Genomic DNA, 22500 nt, shown 5'->3' with positions numbered 1-22500 from the left:
AAAAATAACCAAAAAATAACCATCAGAGAACGTTACTTTCTGGTTATTTTCTGGTTGCAAAAAATAACCAAAAAATAACCATCAGAGAACGTTACTTTCTGGTTATTTTCAGGTTGCAAAAAACCCCCCAGAAAATAACCATCAGGGAACGTTGCTTTCTGGTTATTTTCTGGTTGCAAAAATAACCAAAAAATAACCATCAGAGAACGTTACTTTCTGGTTATTTATCAGGTTGCAAAAAACCCCCCAGAAAATAACCATCAGGGAACGTTGCTTTCTGGTTATTTTCTGGTTGCAAAAAAATAACCAAAAAATAACCATCAGAGAACGTTATTTTCTGGTTATATAAAAAAAACCAGCCTGCAACGTTCTGGGAACGTTATTTTCTGGTTGCAAAAAATAAAACCTGAAAAGAACGTTCTTAGAACGTTATTTTTTGGTTCCAAAAAAATAACCAAAAGGGAACCAAAACCTAACGTTAGGGGAACGTTCTGTGTTTGCTGGGTTCATACTGCACTTGGCAAAGAAAACTCAACATGAGGAGGAAAACATGACTGGAAGCGGAAACAAAGGTGAAACTAACCTCGAGTTGTCATCACGCGGTTTATCAAGTGTCTTATTTTTTTTTCCCAATCGCCGGTTAAACAAAACAAACTTGAGAAACAAAAAAAAACGAATAAAATAGAAACTCAAGCACAAACGTTTTTATATCCATCGTTAACATATCTGCTAACATGAGCTGGTGCATATGAAACAAACCAGCGCCGCCCTGTACAGATTAGAGATGTAATGAAGTGAGTTTGTGTGCACATTAAAATATTGAACCTTGTATGTAAGATGCCTGCATGATTAAAGAAATGTACTACAGTTTATGTGAGATGTCTTTAATGTTCACTGAATACATTAGTGATGGTTCATTTTGAACGAATCTTTAATGTGACTCGGGAAGAACGAGTCGTCTTAGGGAGTGATTCGTTCAGTCGCGCATGCGCATTGCGCAACATTCTATGGGTCCTGTACTGGAATTCAAGAAGAACGAACGATTCAAACCCGAAGACTCGAGAGGTGAACTAATCAATTCTCTTTCCGGCTCTGACTGCATTGGTTTAGCTTACGACGCTGTCACGTGATGAACGAAGGAGTCAACCCCGAGGACTTGTCAGATAAGAGGTGTGGTGAGCTAATCATAGACTAAAGACCCAGGTAAACAATGAATTAATCTTTTCTGTTTCTTATAGCATTATAGTTTTGTATTGTTTGTAATGTGATCAACGTTTGCATAAGTAGTAGATGTGTTAGGAAAGTAACATGTAACATTTTAATTATATTTTGCTAAAATGAACGAAATGAACGATATGACTCGAAAAAAGATTCGTTCATTTTGCTGAACGAGACTCAAAGATCCCAGTCAGTAAAATGATCCGAACTTCCCATCACTAGAATGCATTGAATGAATCCCACTACTCGAGCAAGACATTATTGCAGCGTCATGTATGTGCGCAGGTGCTGAGCCAATAGCGTTCGAATGTACGCAGTAACGGAGCCCTTTCATTGGTTGAATGTACTGAATGACACTCCCTTTACTTAACGAGTCAATTGAGTCAAAATGAGACTGAATGAACTGGTACATGTTGTTTATGGCCTAATATCCTCTGTGTTGCAACAGTGCATTAATCTAATTGAATTTTAACTGGTTAAAGGTTAACTTTTGTTAATAAACTATTTAAATAGATTCTTTTAATACAGTTTTTTAATTAAATATATATCGAAATAAATATCGTTATCGATCAATATAGAAAAAAACGATCGAGTTTACTTTTTTGCCATATCGCCCAGCCCTACAATGACTGCATAATAGAGTCTGTTTGAACTATTAAATCGTCATAAAGCTCAGTAAACTTCCACAGTAAGACAATGAAAAAGCATTTATTTCTAAATAAATTAAGCACCTGTTTCTCCGTCCATGCTGCTGCAGATGAAACCGTCTCGTGGTTTTTGTGTTCATCTATACACAGAATACATATAAGCTTCTGATCCGTGCGACAGTAAATGTCCAGAATCTTGTCATGTCGAGGGCAGATCACGTCATGAAGTGGTGCAGTGGCGTCTATCAGGTCGTGTCTTTTACCTCTGAAGAGATTCTGGTGTTGCTCAAGATGAGTTTGACAGTAAGAGTTGAGACACAGCAGACAGGATTGGATGGCTTTGTGTTTTCTTCCAGTACAGACGTCACACTCCACATCTGCAGGTCCAGCGGAACAGTGATCAGAAACAGCACATCTGACTTCAGTCTTCTTCAGTTTCTCCATCATCTCAGCAAACATCACATTCTTCCATAAAACAGGTCTTGGACTGAAGGTTTGTCTGCACTGAGGGCAGCTGTAGATTCCCGTCTGATCTTCTCGATTCCAGCAGTCCGTGACGCATCTCATGCAGTAAGTGTGTCCACAGGGAACAGTCACAGGATCCTTCAGCAGATCCAGACACACTGAACACATGAAGTGATCCTCTGAAATACTCGCTTCTGCCATTTCACCCTATCAACACACACAGATAGAAACACCAAACACTCCACACATCGATGATAGTTCACTCTCACTTTCTCTCAACTGAACTTAAAGACTTCCTGCTTCTGATTATGAAACACGTGAAACAAGTTTGACAAGCGATGTAATAAACACGTCCACTAGATGGCAGCAAAGTGCTTTATTTAAGGAAAGTCTCCTCATGGTGACAATATATGAAACTGCTCTGGGCAGATATATTTCAGTCATGCAAAACCAAACCAAATAATCTAACGGTGAAGATTAATCTTATTCAGTATAAAGTAATAAATTAAATCTGTGTTCAATTTATTTTATTGCATTTGTTGGGAGAATATTTTAAGTAGAATTTTTACATTGGCCTACACAGGACATAAACTGCATTCAATGTTAGTTTAATACTACTAGTTTGTATTAACTAAAGATGCTTTGATGTTTAAAGTTACCATGAAAAAGTTTTTATTAATGTTATTAATAAAATAGTTATTCATGTTCATGGCCAGTCCATCTTTCTTCAGCTTTTAATAATCAACCTTGAAAACATCTCACATTCTTCACCCTGTTTGGTATTTTTTAAGAATCTGTTCTTCGGTCTGTGTGGATCATTTCTGTGTTTTCAGTGTATGGTTTTACATTTCGGCCAGTGGTTAAAGTAATGTAGAAACATTTTCAAATGTAAAATAGTAATTCCTTGTGAAGACAATAATTGTACTTGCAAATTAATGGTCACATAAAATCATGTGGAGATTATTACAGCCTAATGTATGTTTTTATTATTTATTACAGAAACGTGTTTACAGATAAGTTCACAAAGCCTTCTTGGTTACTCAGAGTCATCTCGGCATCTAATAAAACACAAATCAACTAAACAATAAAACAAACACTGAAACAACATAACATGACAATACTGCAAACGTTTTCCATGGACCGGTTACCGCTCATGTGGATTCAATGTAACTTGTCTTCTCTGTCATCCAGATGTTTTATTTACTTTTTAGTTTCAGATGGGAACTCTGTCCTCATCTGTCAAACGTTTAACACTCACTCCAGAGTTATTTGAATGGATGCTGTTGTGTTCTCTGGTCATTTTTACAAACGCCAGGGGCTGTAGTGACCGTCACGAGTCGCAAGATGGCGCCAATGATATGATATCAAACGTGGTTAGCGGTAATTATTTACTATGTTGTTTGCTTTTATAAACTATTTACACAAGTTTGATTTAAATTGAATAGACTGTTCGTGTATTTTAATCCGTCTAATAAAGACATTGGTCTGAAGTCTGACTTTCCATTAGTTTGGCATTATTTCACTGCCTGCACTGTACTGATTTGAACTTCTTCGTTATCGCCCTGATGGTGTAAATGTGACAATTTCATGGTTCTAGTCACCTTAGTACGCTAAGAAAAGCGTATATATGAATGAGAAAAGCTACCAAGGGTGCAAGGGGGGAGTTTTTTGGCCATGACTTTGTGGAAGCACACAACGTAAATAGTAAAAAAAAAGCTGTTAGATCGGATTAAGGAAGACATGAAGTGCAGGCTGTCCATTTAGAAACAGACCTTTCAACAGACACATGTTTATTTCAAATATTAAAAAAGACACGAAGAAAAACTTTTTGTCAATTTCTTTATGAATGAAAAAAAACAAAGCATAATTAATTTTTTCACTTCCCAACAAAACTGATTGAATGCCAAGTATAGAAACCTGAAGAGACTTATTTTGTAATGAATCCTTCTACAGTAAGTGTGCACTGTGCATGAAAATACTGCACTGCACAGCAAAATAAATAAAATAAATAAAAGATCACTTGCAGGAGATAGTCAAAGATGAGCATACACTTAAAACACACAAACACTCTTATCAGAGGTCTGGAATGATGTGTAGAGAACGAGGCAACGAGGAACACTCGTGTTTTGAGGTTTTATAGACCGTTTCCTCGGTGTGGGTGACTTGACATGCGTGTCCAACACAGAAACACATCCCATCAGAGCCGCGGCGGGCAAATAAAACAGAATGAGCATCAGCCTTTCTATCGTCTCAGACGGTGAGAAAAGTTAGCTTCTGTACATAACAGCGTTGTGTTCCCGGCTTAGACCCTCAACAAACCCAAACAGAAAGAACAAATGAAACCTATACTTACTAGATAACATTTGCATATCAAGGTTTATGTTATGGAATAATACATGAAATGATAATGCACGTCTTGCAAAACAAACATTCAAAATATAACAAAAGAAGAAAGTCCAGCCCTGTTTTTCCAGAACACATACTGCAAAACTTCACATGACGTTATCGTGAGATCGGTCTACACATTCAATAACAAACAAAAGCCCAACAGAAAAGGGTCAAATCCAACAAAACCATGACATTTTTTATCACCTGTGTAATGTTACTTCACACTGGCAGAAATCTTAACAAAATTCAGCAAATGATCTATATATACTGTACGCAAACTGTATTTTTGAATAGAAAGAGAAAACATGTTACTCATGTAGGAGTTTCTGAAGGCAGTTTTTGGATTTAAAGATCTCCGGAACCTCCGAGTCCAGTTTGCAGATGACTTTATAAATTGCCTTCTTCCACGACGGATCCACGTCTTTACCAGACACAACTGCCCTGAAGAACTCCCGGAATGTTATCTGAGCAACCTCCAAGAAACGTTCAGGAACCTGCAGAAGACACAGCGTAAGATGTGATGTTAGTGGACAATCATGTGACAACTCTCATTTTTATGGAATATTGTAGTGTTTCTTTCATAAATGACTTATCTGTGCACTTCATTATTGTTCAAATTCATGTTCCCTCATAATCTTTCATCAAAACCGTTGACATTCTCCTCCCTCGAAACAAGCTATCTTCACTTCCTGTTTGGTAATGGCGTGAGAGTAGGGCTATCAAAGACTCGTTTGGGATCTAATCAGTTCTCGGTGGACGAAATCAAGTTTGCAGAAGCCCTATCACTCGATACATGCCATGATATGGAAATGAAGAGAATCGCTACTTCCACATATTTAATGACGTGCTTTATAAACCTATTGCAATGGTCTTCAGTAGAGTCACACAAACGCAGTCTTTTCTCCCTCTGTCTCACACACACACATCTGTCAATTCTGTTATATAATGTCTAAATTGGTAACGGAGTTGACAGTAACAGAATTGACAAGTTTTGACAAGAATTGACAAGCGTTTTAGGCGAAAACACTACATGCTAGCATAAACGGTATGAATTCTGTAAAATGACAGTTTTTTACATAAAAAATGGCTACATGTGAAACAACTGTGAAAACTGTTTGGTTTGATTCTGACTTTTATTAGACTGACATTAACCTCTAAAGCAGATCGATCTAGGATGCTTCTCAAACAGAAGGTTGCACCGTATAAAAAACAGGCGCCAGAAATAAACCGTAAACCGTTTGTTTTTTTAAGCATGTTTTATGTGTTTTCCCAGTTTTTCTTGTACATTTGCGGTCCTTTCCTGTAATTTTACATTTTATGACCGTATTTTAAAAAACACATGTAAAGTCTGTAAAAAAAAAGCACGGTAAAATTCATTTTTTTTACATTACAAGTGGGGTAAAAATATCATTTTTACAGTGTGCGTCTTAATAAGGCTCATTTGCCATGTCATCGAGCGCCCTCGAATGACATCACAATCCAAAGGATCCTTGGAAGGCAGCATTGGTTTCGCGTCCTACGTTTGGTCTGATTTGAAGGACATGTGAAGTTAATTTTTCCTTGGAAGGAGGACGGTTTAAGAACCAGCCCTAGATTACATCAAACAAACAGTCTATGTCCTCCCTAATGAAACCCCTGGACTATCACATTCAATGATTATTCCCACTCCTAAATTCACTTTGACTCATGATAACACTTTGAAAATGTCATTTGTCCTCTACAATTTATTAATGTTATATAAAGTGACCATGGAGACGAGAAGAGAGGGGACGACATCACAGATACTACTTATACTGAGGGAGAAGAAAATATGCAGGAAATGTGATAAAGAAAAACAGAAGATGAGATTCACTTTCTTTATCTGTCTCAAGTAGCAGACTGCGAGAGAAACATTCTTCAGTCGTCTGAAAAATCTCATCCTTTATATCTGAAATGCACAAAAGCTGCTAAAGATGTTTCTGACATTCACGGTGTAAGAAATATCCGCTGACAATAATAATGCTTTAACTGTCATGCAAGCTGAATTGGATTTCAAGTAGATTAGATTCATTTCAATTTCTCATGAATAATATTTTATGAAAACGGTTTTATTTCTTAAAACTTTTATTAGAGGGAGAAGTTCACCCAAAACAAGTTTTCTCGTAATTTACTCTCCCTTAAACCGGCACAAATGTCTTTGTTCTGCTGAACACAAAAGAATGTTTTGGGGCATCCCAGAACTGTTCGGTTTCAAAATTCTATCAAATGTCTTTCTTTGAGTTCAGCGGAATTCAACAGAGGTCAAACAGGTTTAGAACAACTTTAGGGAGAGTAAATTATGACAGAATTTTCCTCTTGGTGTGAACTGTCCCTTTAAATGTATCCCGTGCTTGCACAAACTGGATTGTTTTCAACCTACAATGCTTGTTTTGTCATACGACTTTCATTCTGTCCTTTATGGAAAAACAGCAACGTGAAGATGATTAAAAACCTCTCGTTTTGTAACCAAAGAATAGACAACAGCTTGAACAACATGGGGAGAATGGTTGTGAAGTGACCTTCCTTTAAGAACAGTAAAAGTGATGTGAACTCTGGAGTCGATCTTGTTAAGAGGACAGTACCGTGACTCAATCTTACTTCTTCTGGGAACATGTTTGTGTTTGATCTGCGCTGACCAAACACACACTGACCGTGAGAGATAAAGGAGGTGATACACTTCAAGGATCCACGAATCGAGCACACATGTTCTGAAGCGCTCTGGTTAATCCATAACTAAACTAACATGAGAATGCACACGGGGTTAGAAATCGCTCTGCTTGTTTTGGACATCTCACACATGGCCTTTCTGAGAGCGAGACTTCATGTGGCGGCCTTGATGATGGGTAAACACATTCAGCTCTCTGGCCTTGAGCTGAGCCTTGAGTTTCAGTCGCACACGCGCCAGTGCAGAAATTCAACTCGCACAACTGCAGGATGCAGAATAAGAAACCCGTCGAGTTTTCCAGATAGCCATCATTCCGGGAGACGCCTGACAGTGTCGCGCGTTGTTTTTCACTACAGACCTTCAGAGCTCAAGGTCAGATGTTGATACCCAAAAGACTGTGTTGAACAATTAGAAGAACACACTGCTATCGCTTTAGAAATCTGAATCCTGACTTCAGCACAATCGCTCACCTGAGATGGCCGGAGAGAAGAGACCGTCAGCAAGCCCACATCTGAATCACACCTTCTAATAACTGTGAAAAGTACAGCATGTTTTGGAATATGAGACGGCCTGAATATCACGTCCAGATCCGTCTACTGTACTGTACAAGTCATTCCTTTCATATTTATTTTCTCTTATTCCTTATTTTGCTCTCTGTGTGACTGTCCACCTCGTAGGGATGTAACGTTGACGATGCTGATCTCACGGTCCGATTTATTTTTACAAAATGAGTTTAGACAAATTAGAAATGAACAATTGCTCTTGTACAAATTCCAAATCAAATAAAAAATGAATAATACAAAATATAAACAACAAACTAAGACTTTGTCTGTGCTTTTATGGATTTTTTACATTTAAGAAACATCAGCATATCCACGTTTTCCAAGTTTGCAGTAAACACAGCGTCCCCTGCTGTTCAAAACATGTACTGCGATTCACATAACATCTCAACCGGCTTGAATCCTCACATATTATAATCGATTTCACGGTGAATCAACCTCTTAGGAACAGGTCACGGTCACATTAAACCCCAAATGAAGGTTTTGATTCTCACAAAATTCGAGGAAATTATTTTCTATTGACGTGCGATGTTAACAGAGGACCCTAAAAACGATTCACCCCCTTTTGATGTTTGTCGTGCTTTGTTCCATTACAATCTCTCATTAAAATGGGTTCTTACAATTAATTTACACAACATGCCACACTACCAAACGCATTTGAATAATTAATGAACAAAATATGTGAATACATACGTTTTTTTATTACATTAAGGCATTTTTGCAATATGGAATTGTTTGCTCCATAACATAAAATTAGAGATGCATCGACATAGCGGCCAATAATCGGTCGATAGTTTAAAAACAGGCAATGATCAGGGCCGATATATATTGTCAATCAAAAGCGGACCGAAAATGCAATGAATTTGTGCTCTGTGTAAAATGTTAAGAAACATCACCAGTTTCAGTTTAAGTCATTATATGAATTAAAAACATTCAGAAACTAAACAGGAAAAACACCCAAGTCGTTGAAAGGGCTGATGGGTATTAAGGGCATTTAAGTTCACAAGCAGCATTATTTCTCTGGATAAACCCACGCACAAACACGCTCACATACAGTAAAAGCAAAGGCGGTTGGTTAGTGTGTCAAATTTGCATGGCGCTGCACATTTTCCCTAAGCAAAGTTTTAATCTGCTGTTAGTATCTCGCAGACACCTGCTGAGAAAATCCTTAACATGCAAAATCCAAGCCATTTAACATCTTCACACACACACGCTTGTGAAGCACGTAAAGCAGCTAACAGTAGATAGCGAAGTCGTATGTTATTTGCGTGTGCCTCATTTATATATGTAAATAAGAGTGATGCTAAAGTTCCTGGAACAATAACAGAATGCCGTGTTGAAAAATATGTGTGTGACAGAAAAGAAATACAACAAATGCTGTGTCTTCAATATCTCAGATCAAATGGAGGAAGACGTCTCCAGTGATGTCACACAGGCCTACTGTATTTCACACAAGAAGTCGTCATAAAAACTCTGCAAGTATCATACAGTTGACAGAGTGATTGACAGATGAGTCTTTACACGCCGCTGCTCAAAAAGGACAGATGATGGCTGTTCATTTCACCCCCTGCTTATTAACTTCTTATCAGTTTAATATGAATGAATTATGTTATCTTAACCCTGACTCTATCCCTAAAGCTACTAGGGTTAAGTGATAAAAATCTAATTTGCTTAGAGTAAAACAATATTATATTAATGAACGTATTATGATATCGAATATTATTGAAATATGTAAGATGATATTAACGAGGAGTCACCGCTATGAAACAAAAACGACACGTACCTGAAAATCATTGCTCTTGTTGTAGTGCATGTTGAGCACTCTGTAGAGTTCAGAGTCACAGGTCACGCTGAGGTCGTCGGCGGTCAGCACTCCGTCATTTATGGCCTGCCGAGCGAACTTCTCCATCTGGATGTAGAAGAACTCTCTGAAGTTACTGAACCACTTGATCAGCTGAGATGTGATGCACCTGTTAAACTGAGAGACGCAGAATATTTACGTTAAAAGTGATCAATGGAATTACATCTGCACACACCGCACAGTAAAGAGAAGACAGACAGATAGATCGCGTCAAGGTAAACACTTTAAAAGTATGACTGAACCCACATTTGTCGTCAACAAATGTCTTCTGGATAGGCAGATGGACAAATGAATGGATTGCCAGAGAAAAGGGAGCACATGAGTAAGAAATGAGTCAAATGTGTGTGAGATTAAGATGGATTAATAGAGAAAAAGGACATGGGAATTCTTTTTTTCAATTGTGTGATATTATGGAGAATAATATAATGCCATTTTAAAACAATAAAACCAACATACACACACACAGTAACATAATAACTGTTAAATGGCATTACACATACACATAAAATGAATATTTAACATCATTACTTTTTAATCCAGGTAAAACATCAATTTTAATTTATCAATAAAAAAGTGTACTTATTTTGTGCAAATTTATTTAAAAAAATAAAATAATAATTTGCAGTCTTTCCATACAGTATGAAGGATTTTAGAAAAAAACTGAGTTTGTCCCAAACGACTTTTATTTTATTTTACATACAGTATGTGCAATTTAGAAGCTGCACTCCGTTCTCAAGTTTAAGTAATAATTAAATTTTTTGTCAGAGTATACACTTACATTGATAATCGCGGAAAAACGGATCTATATGCAATGTAGTAACCCAACTTCGTAGTTGCACATTAACCGCGCGCACGCTTGTGTTTCATTTCTGCAGCGTCCAGCCATTTTGTGAGTTGTAGACATGACGCGCGGCTCTACTTCTCGTCCGGCGCACACTGTTGTTTTAACATTTCAAGACTTAACTCGAGTTAAAGGCTCGACTTCCAAATGATGTCATTTTAATCAAATTCGTGCATTTAAAGCGGTATGTTCATGGTGTGTGCTGCAGCAACAATGCACAAATGAACGGGTCATCTCGATCACTGTGAATGTTGTATGAAGTTTTGACAGAAAGGGTCTGTGGATGTTATTAAATGATAATAAAATGTAAATGTAAATAGGGCACAGGCCTATACAGAAAGATTTTATTCTTATCACATGTAGCTTTGTACACTGCTGGCATCTAGAATGATTGTGATCAGAGGGCCCTTTCAACTTTTATTTTACAGTTTGTCAATTCTTAAAACAATATTATAAGCTGTATACTGTACGCACCCCTCAAAATCCCCCATAGAGCCCTGCCACATAACAAATCCAAATTTAAGCCCTGGCTACAACCATATCTGTCTATTCATGTTTATCAGTAAAGAAAGTAAAGCACATGGTCAATACAACAATACAAATATTACCAGATTGATTACAATCTATCTATCATGAAAGAACATTTGGGTTTGGAATGACATAAAAGTAAGCAACAGAATTTCTATTTTTGAGTGAACTATGCCTTTAACTTTTTGTTCAGCTACAGATAGACATCAAATTACAAAAGTTGCAGACTAGTTTTTTTTATTAAATATAGGTAAAATAGGTCAACTTAAAATAATATAGAAGCAGCATTAAAGAACGAAAATCCATTTAAAAGTGATGCGATTGAAATATTTGCAAATAATATTGTTTTAATAGTAACCACAACCTATAAACTCACCTAAATCAAAGCTAAGGTTTAGCATGAAATAGTTAAGGTCTGAATGTTTTTATCTCGTCACACTGACATTACACACGTAAATGATATGTTTTCTGTGTTTTGTAGTTTGGAATATATTACAATCGGTCATTTACTCAGGTCCGGTGTATAAATGTTGAGGCGCACTCAAATTAGGAGCGCAAACTCCCGAGCGCTCTGGAAAAAGGTGGAAAGCGACGCAGCATTCTGGTGTCAATCATCACAAACGCGGGATTGACTCCTTGTTTTAGGAAATTCATTACCGCATTTAAATGCGGTTGTCCCTCAAAAACGTAGCAGTGTGTACATGGCCAGTACTCATTAATCATTTTGTTGTAAAAAAAAATCTTAATTTCTATATATCCTTTAGTCAGAGCCGTACACAGGATTTTGGAAATACAGAGGTCGAAAACTGAATTTGTCCCAAACAAATAAATGGACTTTCTTGAGCTACACAAGTGCATTTTAAAACATTTGGAGTGCAAATTACATAACAATTGCTAAACCATCTCTGTCTTTTCATGTTTATTAGTAATGACAGTATACACATGGTCAATTGATATTTTTATACAAATACTATCAGATTGAAATACCACCTGTCTTTAATAAAGGAGCATAATGCATTGTGTTTGAAATGACATAAAGGTAAGAGAGTGATAACAGAATTTCCATTTTTGAGTGAACTGTCCCTTTAACTTTTTTGTGTAGCTACAGAAGTTGCAGACACTTAGGTTTTTATTAAAAATAGGTCAATTTAAAATAATATAGAAACAGAATTAAAGCGGCCCTAACACACGCGGTTTCTGCCAATCTCATATTAATCTTGAGTACTTATAGAGTAGTATTGCGTACTTCGTATCTTGGAAGAGTATTTAGTTTGATCACATTTATAAAAGATAGATACAGCTGTACGATTATTTCCGAAAGCATACGGCGCGTGCGGGGGGGAGGGGTAGGCTTGAACTAAAGCACGAGCGCCAACAAAACACAAACATTAGTTTCACTCACTGTATGCGGTTCATGTCCGGCATCTTTTAGCGCTGGGATGGACGGCTCCATATATCACTTTCAAACGATCTCTAAATCCAGCGTTATATCCACCGTTTATATAACATTCATCACCCAAATGCAGTGAACAAATAAACACCTGAACTTCGCGAATGTATGCTCTCTCTCTCTCTCCTGCAAACAAGTGAAAGTGACATCTGAGCATGCTATCCTTGCTGCCGCGTGGGCGTGCCGCGTGCTTTTCCGGGAGAATTGTCCAATAAGGGACTAAGAAAAATAGTTACGAAACAGTTTATATGTTCGGAAAAAACTTTCCGAAACCTGTCCGATCGCTGGAGTGCATCGAGCACAGAAATACTACGTAATACGCCCAACTCGTTTTTGGACAAGTTGACCATGTTAAGCATGAGAAGACAGCACGTTTAACAGTGTAAAGAAGTCAGAATGCATGACACACCATTGCACTGCCCCTTTAAAGAACGAGAATTTGTTTAAAAGTGATGCATTTTAATTATTTGCAAATCACATAGTTGTTTTAATAGGCTAACCACAACCTATAAACACACCTGGGTCAAAGCCACGCAGTTTAGCATGAACTAGTGAAGGTCTGGTAATGTTTTTGTTATATTACCAGACCGATATTCAATCGGTCGTTTACTCAGGTTTTTTGTTTAAATGTTGACGCGCGTCAAGCATGCTCAAAACGAGAGTGCAAACTCCCAGGCGCTCTTGAAAAGAGGGAGAAAGCGACACAGTCAGCGTTTTTCACACATTTTTAGACGCGACATGTGAATGGCCGCTAACATTTCTATGATAAAACATTAAACAGTTAGCTACTTATATCGCGCTCTTTCACAGTAGAAACTGAACTCGAGCTTGACTTCTGTCAATAGCAACTCACGCCTTCTTTCATTTGATTGGCCAACTCAATCAGATTGACACTTAAGAGCGCTGTTAAAAAGCTGAGGAAGATCAGATCTGAGATCAGTTATCTAGGCGTTTTCTACTAAATTGGCATTTTTTTCATTCACGACAAAACTACCGAGGTCTGGACCTCGGGAACCTCAATGGTGGGTACGGCCATGCCTTTAGGTGCATTTATAACAATTATAATGGTGGTAAAGAGTTTTTAGTTTCACAAAATGAAGTTGGTAATATATGTGTCATGGTTCTGCCCCATCTTGTCTTGCTTTTCTTGACCTAGTGGCAGAACCATGACAGAACCTCTTGTTTTATGAGGAGAGAAGCATTTGACCCTGTTGGCCCTGCACCCTCCGGTGTTGCGTCTCTGTTCCAGCCCTTTCGTCTCCTCATTATTGCTCGTTATTAGTTCATGCCCCACACCTGTTCCCTCTTGATTTGTCCCCTTATTTAATGCCCATGTGTCTTCTGTCTTGTGCTGGATCATTGTACTGTTGTGTGTGTGTTGCTTGTGGTGAGTTCATGTCTTGTCAGTGTAGTCTAGTCTTTTGTAGTTTATATGGTAAATGTTATTTTTTAGTCCTGTCTAGTTTAGTTAGTCCGTGTTCCTGTTTTTATCTTTTGTTATTTTCCCCCACGTGGGTCTTTGTTTTGTATTTATATTTTATTAAATGTCTTGTTAACCCCTTACCCGCTGTCTGCGTCTGGGTCCTCTGTACCTTTGTCCTTGTGTCTCACCCGAGAATACTGACAGAATGATCCAGCCAATTCTGAACCCAGCAGACAGAGGGATCTCCCGGCTGGTCTACCATCAGCAATCACCGCATCTACCCTATCAGCTCAAGCGAGCTCTCTTATAAATAGACAAACCATCTTACCTGCTTCATCTCATCAGATTAGCATCCCTCCTCCACCCCGGCTCCTCTCACAAAGCTCATTCTACCGCAGGAGTGCTCTGGGCTTGAGCCGGTTCCGAGCTCGGCGCACTTGCCCTGACCAGGGTAGAGTGCTCCGGGTTCGGATAGATCAGGCGAGCTCGGAGCCCGCTCCCTGGACAGCTCCATACCCATGCTCTATCATTATTATCCCGGCAACATTGCTGTTATCTGCGCAGGTGAACTCGTGAACTGTGTGGTCACACAAGTAGTGCTGACATTTATTTGCTTATTTAAATTTGCCTTAATGTAGACTTGCCCTGAATGTTCCTCGCCACAGCAGTGCAGTGTTGGCTTGCTAACCGGGAGACTGCATTTATTTATTTATTCATTTATTTATTAGATATTATTTATTACAATGATCTTGCTTGGTCTATAAACACCATGCACTGTGCTGTGTTTTACCTTTCTGTGTTTTTCTTATTTGCTCCTGTAAAGCTGCTTTGGAACAATGCACATTGTGAAAAGCGCTATATAAATAAAATTGAATTGAATTGAATTGAATGTCACACTCGCACACACGCACGCACGCATATATTTTATCCCCTAACCCTACCCCTAAACCTATAATTCTGTACAATTTATAAGCTTTTTTTTCCCATGGGGACCTCAATTTTGGTCCCCACAGTGACACAAGTCCCCATGAGTTGGTGTGCATTCAGGTTTAGGTCCCCACCGGGATATACAAACATGTCCACACACACACTATGTTATGGCTCAGATGTTACTCTTTCATTGCTCATGAGATTTGACTGTTGAAATCCATAAATTAATGTAGATTATAGAATCTGGATTTGAGTAAATTTGATGAGAAATTTTCGTGTTCATTGACTTTTGATTGCAGACTTGACAAATCTGAGTTCATTTTAAGACTTTCTTCTGAGAAAAAATGAATTTGTGAGATTTCTGACTAGGGTAGGAAACGCAGTCATCTCACCTTCACATCGGGGAAGTACATCTTCAGCGTGTTGGAGCTTGGGTACCTGGTGTAGAAGAACATCACCTTGGCCTTTTTCAGATGGTTTGGAGATAAACCCTCCTGGATGTGACACCGGCAGTAAAGGAAAATGAGCTTGATGCAAAGGAGGAAACATTTGCTTGAAATGATCATCTCATCACTCAAGGTGTCAAACAGTCACGGGCAACATAACATGAAAAACACTACCTCCAACAGATTTTACATCGTAAAGGTCATTTTACAGGCAAAGCAAGCAACATCTTTCCCTAAACCTCCAACCACCTCCAGATGTCAGAGATAAAGACATGATTTGAATATCACCTTCAAATGTGTTTTAACCCGTACTTTAGCAGGGACCAAACACAAACATGGCAACACTCGAGAAATAAATTGCTTTTTTTATGTTGTAAAATATGGACTAACCCAACCATGGAGTGTAACAACCCAGCTCGATTAGCTACACAGGCACAATGGCTGTACGTGCCTCTACCTATATTTCTGGATAGCCTGAAATACGTTAGTACAAATCGCTGCATCTTTCATCTGGAATGTCCACTAGAGGCGTTTACGCGTTCGCTTTTCCTCCATTCCGATGTAGGTTCGCTCAAGGTTACCAAGCAGACGATACTGAACATTATTGACGTATATTTTTTAGTTCATGCATGATGTTACTCTCAGGAGTTGTTGTTGTTTACAGCAAGCCTAACAGCATCTTGCAATATGATCATGGATAAGTAACAAATGGCACAAATCTAGTTAACAAAGACGAGCAGGTTTGCATCGTAACCTTTATTAAACACGCAGCAGAATGGAGAAAAAACAAGCGCCTCTAGTGGACATTTCAACTGAAAGATCAGTCTGATCTCACGGGACTTCATTACGGCTATTCGTACGATGTTAATTGTAAAAAAAACCCGTCAAACTGAAGCCCCTCCCCTAACTCCACCCCTAAACCTTACGTCACTGGCGTGAAAGCAAATTGTACCAAAAACGTATGAATGTGATCGTACAAATTGGATAAAAGTGTCTGCTAAATTAATTGTAATTCGAATTAGCCACCTTGTAAAATTGTTACGAATTGCTGTGAGATTCTGTTAAGGAGATCCAGCGATTGGTACCTGGTGCCTGTAATTCACGTTATCCAGAAATGTATAACCTGAGTTGATTCTTTATAGGGTACATACAGCTCTTTTAGGAATGGCAAATCTTTAAACAGAATGCTCGAAATACATAGTACATTGTAAACATCAGCTTCTTCCGAAGGGAACACATCATCCGTACAGTACCACCAGACTCTCTGAAAGATAAAAACTGTGCCATCACTTTATTATGAAGAGAAATTCATTTGAAATCACTAGCACATCATTTGTAAAAGAATCTTTATAACCAAATTCTGTAGTGTCGGTCTTTATTGCAGAATGACTTTCTACTTCTCTTGATCAATGTCATCATTCAATCCTCGACGTCAGACCAAACAGAAACAGTTCGGATAACTGTCTGATATTTCAGCCAAAGCTGCACAATTTCCTCCGTCCTTTAGCATTCATCAATAATCTATTTAAGCTACGAATACTTTGTTAGTTCGAACCGCACAGAGAGTGACATTCCTGCAAAAGGATATTCACCTGCGCTGACCTCCGTCAAACAACGAAACGGCTGATTAGGCAAATCAGGCGGACAAAGAGAGCCCGGCTGCCTCCTCCTCTATACACTCTGACATCAGCGCACCGCCTTTTGTGTTACTGACAAACAAAGAACATCCCAGAGCAGACAGATGGGCAAACTTTACCTTCTAACAGATCCAACAGTACAGCGATCCGTGTTGATCAGATTGTCACACAAGATGCATCCCAAATGACACGGGACCCCACAACGAATATGAGTTTTGGGTAGACCCTCTGCCTCAAATAATTATTAATGAATAATATTTGCACAATATTAGATTTGTTTTTTATCCAAAGCAACTTACAGAACTTTTAGGCATTCAAGCGACATACTTAAGTACACTTGAGTATTCGCATTCTCTGGGATTCAAACTCATGACCTTGGCATTGGTGATTTTCAGAAACATGTTAAAAATATACCTCATGATGTCTTTAAATGTTGTGCCAATCTTGCTACGAAATTCACAGAAATATTAGTGCTGGTACAGAAAAAAAAGCTCTCTGTTTTTCTTGTGGTCTTTGGAGACACAGTGGCTTGAACGGTAAAAACTACTTATATGGTTAACAGAATACAGACGTTGTTTGTCTCTAATCTTTGCATAGACTTCTGACTTTGTTAAACAAATTTGTAAAGTGCAATATTTCTGACATCTCAAAACAAAACAAACAACATCTGGAAAGTACAGCCATTGTTTCGTTGCTTTCATCCGTTTTGTTTTTTGATCTCGCTTCATTGTTTTGTCTCTCTTTGACTATCGTCTCTGACTGACACTGGAAAGCACGAGCCCCTGGGTTAGGAGACAAGACAAGGCAGCCAAATGAAAAACAAACAGACACACCTGTCTAGCACAAAGTAAAGAAGAATAAACGAAACGAGAAAGGATTGTGTGCCAGCCCAGCGACAGCTGAGGGCCCTGAGGTTGTGGATGGATTCTTTATGGATTAAAAAAGACTTAATGGAATTAGTATTCACTCCTTCATTATTTATTTATTTATCTGTACGATAAAAGAAAACAGAGGTTCAAACCGTTCTAAAAAGAAACTAAAGTGCTGCTCAAAAATGTAAAGATCACTGTCGCTACCGTATTCTTAATCCATAACAATTCATTATTAAAATGTATTTTTCACTAATTCAATTCGAAACATGTTAAACCTATACAACAGACTCTGACACTCTCTGAAAATGGCACCACGTATCTCATTCGTGCAGACAACAGCAGCTTTGAAATCAAAGACTAGAACCGATTTTACAAGATGCAAAAGAGATCGAAACCGAACCTGCAGGTTCATTCGTTATCTCGCTGACGCACTGAATCTCACTAATGGGTCATGCAGTTTTATTACAACAACCGGGCGAGTAAATATCGACTGAATTTCCATTTCTAAGCGAACGATTCCTTTTAGAGTACCAAATAAGCTTGTGAATAAGCACTAACAAGAATAGATTTCAATGTTAAAAAGGATATTGTACTCCCCGAGTAGGTCGAGATGTCTGACATATCTTGAAGGTCTCCGCATTCAGATTTGATGAATGACAGCGACAGCCCCTCAGCAGTGCTTCCCGGGCGAACTGGTGAGCAGGAACGATGGTACCCTAGATGGTGGCCGGAAGACATTTTGGTTGGCATGCTTATGGATTATCGTGACAGATCCATTGAGTCAGGAAAGTTTTGGTCTTTCCTAGAGTATCCTGCTGATGGGGCACCAAATGCAGTCTGGAATGAGTAAGCCATGAGAGAGAGGGGAAACGGATGCCGGAAGGATGGGGAGCTGAAGGTCATGTTGGCAGAAAGAGAAGACGGGTGAAGAGAGGGATGTGGGTGGCCACCGTCAGCCCCGCGTGCAGAGGATTGATGGTGCTCAAATGGCGACTTTCGCACCACCAGGGACATCGCCTCGGTCTGGTGGTTGGCACTAGGTAGAGGGGCTCCACCAAATGATTCAAGCGGGCTGGGATTGATGACGTCACCGAGGCATTGCACCCTTTGGTGAGCAGTGTGGACATCCGGGTTGTCCCCATTACCAGCGATGTAGTCCTGGGTTGTCCGATGAGATTTGGCAAAGATTTTCACCACGGTTTCTACCACCTGAGACATGGCAGAGTTCAGCTCCTGCTTCAGGGTTTCTGCCAAATGTTTGCCCTCTTCATGCATTGAGATTAAATCTTTGCCCCTTAGAGAACTTTCCCCTTTGGGCTTTTCTACTACCGGCAAGACTTGTTCACCAAGCAGAGCCCTTGCTTGATCCAAAAACTGTCCCGGATCCAAGTCATTGTTAGAGCGAGAATCTTCAATGAGGTCACCATCTATAAGGCCCTCATCAGATCGTACGCTGTCTTCAGAGATATTCCCTCCATCTGCTTCGGAATCGGTGCTGTCGTACATCTGAAAGAGCTTCTCTTGAAGTTGTCGGAGCTGTTTCTGCATGTCCTCCAGCTGCAGCTTCAACTGCCTGCGTTCTTCAACCTTCTGCTCCTTATGTGCAGAAACCAGCTGCTGGTAGCTTTGGTGCTGCTGCTGAGGTAACTTTTGCTTCCTCTTGTTCTCACGATAGCTGTCTCGAGGGCTACCGGACCGCAGAGGACCTTCGGTTTCTCCATCTTCATACCGCTCGCAATCTTTTCCGCGGGGAATTGATGGAGCAGTCACGTTGGGTGAGTGGCTCATTCCACGAATGATGTTCTCAACACGGGCACGCTTGGCTCGAAGGTGCTCGTCATTGAGTCGCTCAAAGTCAAACGGGCACAGTGTGGTGTTTGCAGATGGCGAGGGACATTCTTGAGGGCTGTCCTGGGATGAGGTGCTGCAAGTGTCCTCCTGGGATGCTTTGGATCCTGTTATCCCTTGGTCTCCACCACTCTTGGACATATTCCTCTTGGGTAAGTTGCTGATTATAGCGGAGCTATGAAAAGGCACCATGTCATCTCCATATGAGCTGGTCCTCTTCAACAATTTGCGAAGAACGTTGTTTGACCTAGTGGTACCCATGTCCATGTGCCTGAACCGAGCCGCTTGACTCTCCAGCACGTCCTGCTTATGGATCCCGTTCATGACGGTGGGTTTAGCTGTGATGATGCCAGATGCTGTTTGGGTCAATGTGGCAGCTGAGCTTACAGTTCTTTTCACTCCGATGTCCACCCGTCTTCTCTTGGCTTGTCGGTTTAGAGAGAATTTTGTGTCATGGTCTGGCATTACTGGTGCTGCTATTAAGCCATTGGCCACAAACTTGGATTTTGACACAAGTACTAAAAAAAAAGAACATGAATAGAGTCAATTTTGTAAAGTCCAAAATGTGCACAGACAACAATATAAAAAAACTGTGTTACAATTTTTTTATAAAATGATTAGTTCCAGTTCTTGATTCTGATCAAGCTTAATAAGGTTATGTCAATAGCGTCTTTGCCAACATATTGAGCTTGAAAGCTTTTGAATAGCTTAGGTACGCTGTGGTTCCATTCTGTGTATTTCTGTGTAATTGTCCCATTTTCTTATGTCTCTTAAGTGCTATAGAAATACATTTGGGTTGAACTCATTGGAATTAAATTGTAAATAAACCACCGATTCTTACTGTAACTGCAAACAATCATTTGAACAACAGTCTAATTTTCAGCATCTTCATCCTTTTCTATAAGAAATGAGTTCAAACTTCCCTGGACAGCTGTGAGTTTACCTGTACGACCCCCACAACACTCACCTACCACATGACAAAAAAACACTTCATCTGTAAAAGCAGCTCTGTAGTTTCCTGGTCTCTCTCTCGCTCTCTCTCTCTCTCTCTCTCTCTCTCTCTCTCTCTCTCTCTATGTGTGTGTGTGTTCAGGTGAGAGAATATATGTTTTTAATTGTTTCAGTTGTGAACTTTAAAACTTTAAACAACGACAATGAATATAGAGCGGGAAATGTTCAAATAGGAAAGAAAAGAATGAAAAAATAATCAGTGGCTCCTTCAAAACAAAAATACACCAACACAGTCAAATAATGAATCAGTCACGTCTGTTGTCTTTTTGGCATCAAAGATAAATAAATAAATAAATAAATAAGAAGAATAAACATTGAGCCAAGCACCTCAAAAACACCTGTCGTAAACAAAACTACAGACGAGGAACTAAACCAACCAAGTTCCCACACACAGTTTCTGCTAAAAAAAAACTTCCGGCACTGAATAGAGCCACTAACTATTGACAACACATTCAAAAAGCGTTTATAAATAAAGTATATTTTACACAATCCTGAAACCCTAAACTGCATGAAATATTTATTAAATATTCCGCTCCAGCACGTATGACCTCTATTTGTGAATAGGCTATATTTCAAATAATTAATTTCTACATAAAAAGTGTGTAAGAAAAAATCTTTACAAATAAAATCCGAAATAATATATTTTTTAAAGTATTTTAAAACTACGATATCAAAGTCCGTTCACAGAAGAGCAAAATCAAGTGTGATTTATTTATTAACAGTAAATGATGTTAACGTATGTGGAAACATACTTGGCCAATAAAGCTCATTCTATTCTATTCTATGTTAACTTCAGGATAACAAATGATCACTCCCTCACATACACGCTTCACCGTTCATCATCACTTACCTCGTGAAGGAGTGCAGAACCACGCGGCTCTGGGTTATGTGAGGATAAATAACACGATATGTCCCAGAAACGAGAAGAGAAAGTGTCGGGACGGGAGATGAAACTCCTCCGGCTGTCAGCGGCGCTTTAACATGCGAATGAAGGAAACCGGAAGACTCCGCGTCAGTAACGCGTAGTGACGTAACGAGCGCATCCACCAATAAAATCAACCCGATTACTCGCGAGGAACCGCAAGCTACGCTCACTGTTGCCTTAAAGGTTATATTTCATAATTAAATAAACTAAACAAAAAATCTGAAAAAAAATTGTGATGACACGTTTTAAAAGTTGGTTCGGTTAACTTTGAGGATGCATTTAATTTTCAGCAACACTTTATATAAATAGAATTTAGAACTTATAACCAAAGAGTTATTACCTTCTCAATTGAATAATAACTACGTGTATGACATGATGAATCGGTCCTGTACATTTTTATCGTATGCGCATTTAAAAATTCACCTGATGGTTTAGCAAAATTACTTACAATATGTCAAGGCTGCAAATAGTAGCCTATTGATTATAACTAAATAAACAAACAAAAGACTGCAACAAATAAAAGACAGTTTTGTTGCAGAACGTTAACAGTATAGGCTAGGCCTGGAACAAATAGTGATATATCCACAATTAACATTTTGTGTAAAGAAACACACATCAAATAATAAAATAACATAAAAAATCAAAATCGATCGATTTTATCTCCTCCATATCGACAATTACGATTAATTTGGGCTCATGCGTTCATCGCGGTCTAAACGGCATTATCTATAGGCGATTCTTATTTTCCTAATGCGAAGCCAAAATCT

At 38.9% G+C, this 22500-nt stretch overlaps 2 protein-coding genes across 2 annotated transcripts in view; both read right to left on the bottom strand.

Annotated features, from left to right (window-relative positions):
- The window catches only part of LOC130565472 (E3 ubiquitin-protein ligase RNF135-like), a 12291-nt gene extending 9649 nt beyond the window's left edge, over nucleotides 1-2642 (bottom strand). Inside the window, exon 1 of the mRNA XM_057352203.1 lies at nucleotides 1872-2642. Within this exon, the coding sequence (XP_057208186.1) occupies nucleotides 1872-2531 (660 nt within the window). The 5' untranslated portion in view covers nucleotides 2532-2642. The remainder of the gene's footprint in view (nucleotides 1-1871) is intronic.
- A 378-nt stretch (nucleotides 2643-3020) lies between these two features.
- On the bottom strand, nucleotides 3021-21776 carry LOC130565449 (prospero homeobox protein 1-like). Its single transcript, XM_057352176.1, is given in 5 exon segments — nucleotides 3021-5212; nucleotides 9745-9939; nucleotides 15387-15494; nucleotides 18538-20315; nucleotides 21659-21776. Coding segments are annotated over 4 exon segments (2214 nt in total). The 5' UTR covers nucleotides 20263-20315; nucleotides 21659-21776; the 3' UTR covers nucleotides 3021-5026.
- Nucleotides 21777-22500: the final 724 nt, after the last annotated feature.

The sequence above is a fragment of the Triplophysa rosa genome, linkage group LG15 (genome assembly GCF_024868665.1).
Source record: "Triplophysa rosa linkage group LG15, Trosa_1v2, whole genome shotgun sequence".
In the NCBI taxonomy this organism is placed as follows: Eukaryota; Metazoa; Chordata; class Actinopteri; order Cypriniformes; family Nemacheilidae; genus Triplophysa; species Triplophysa rosa.
This window is presented reverse-complemented; position numbering and strand designations above follow the sequence as displayed.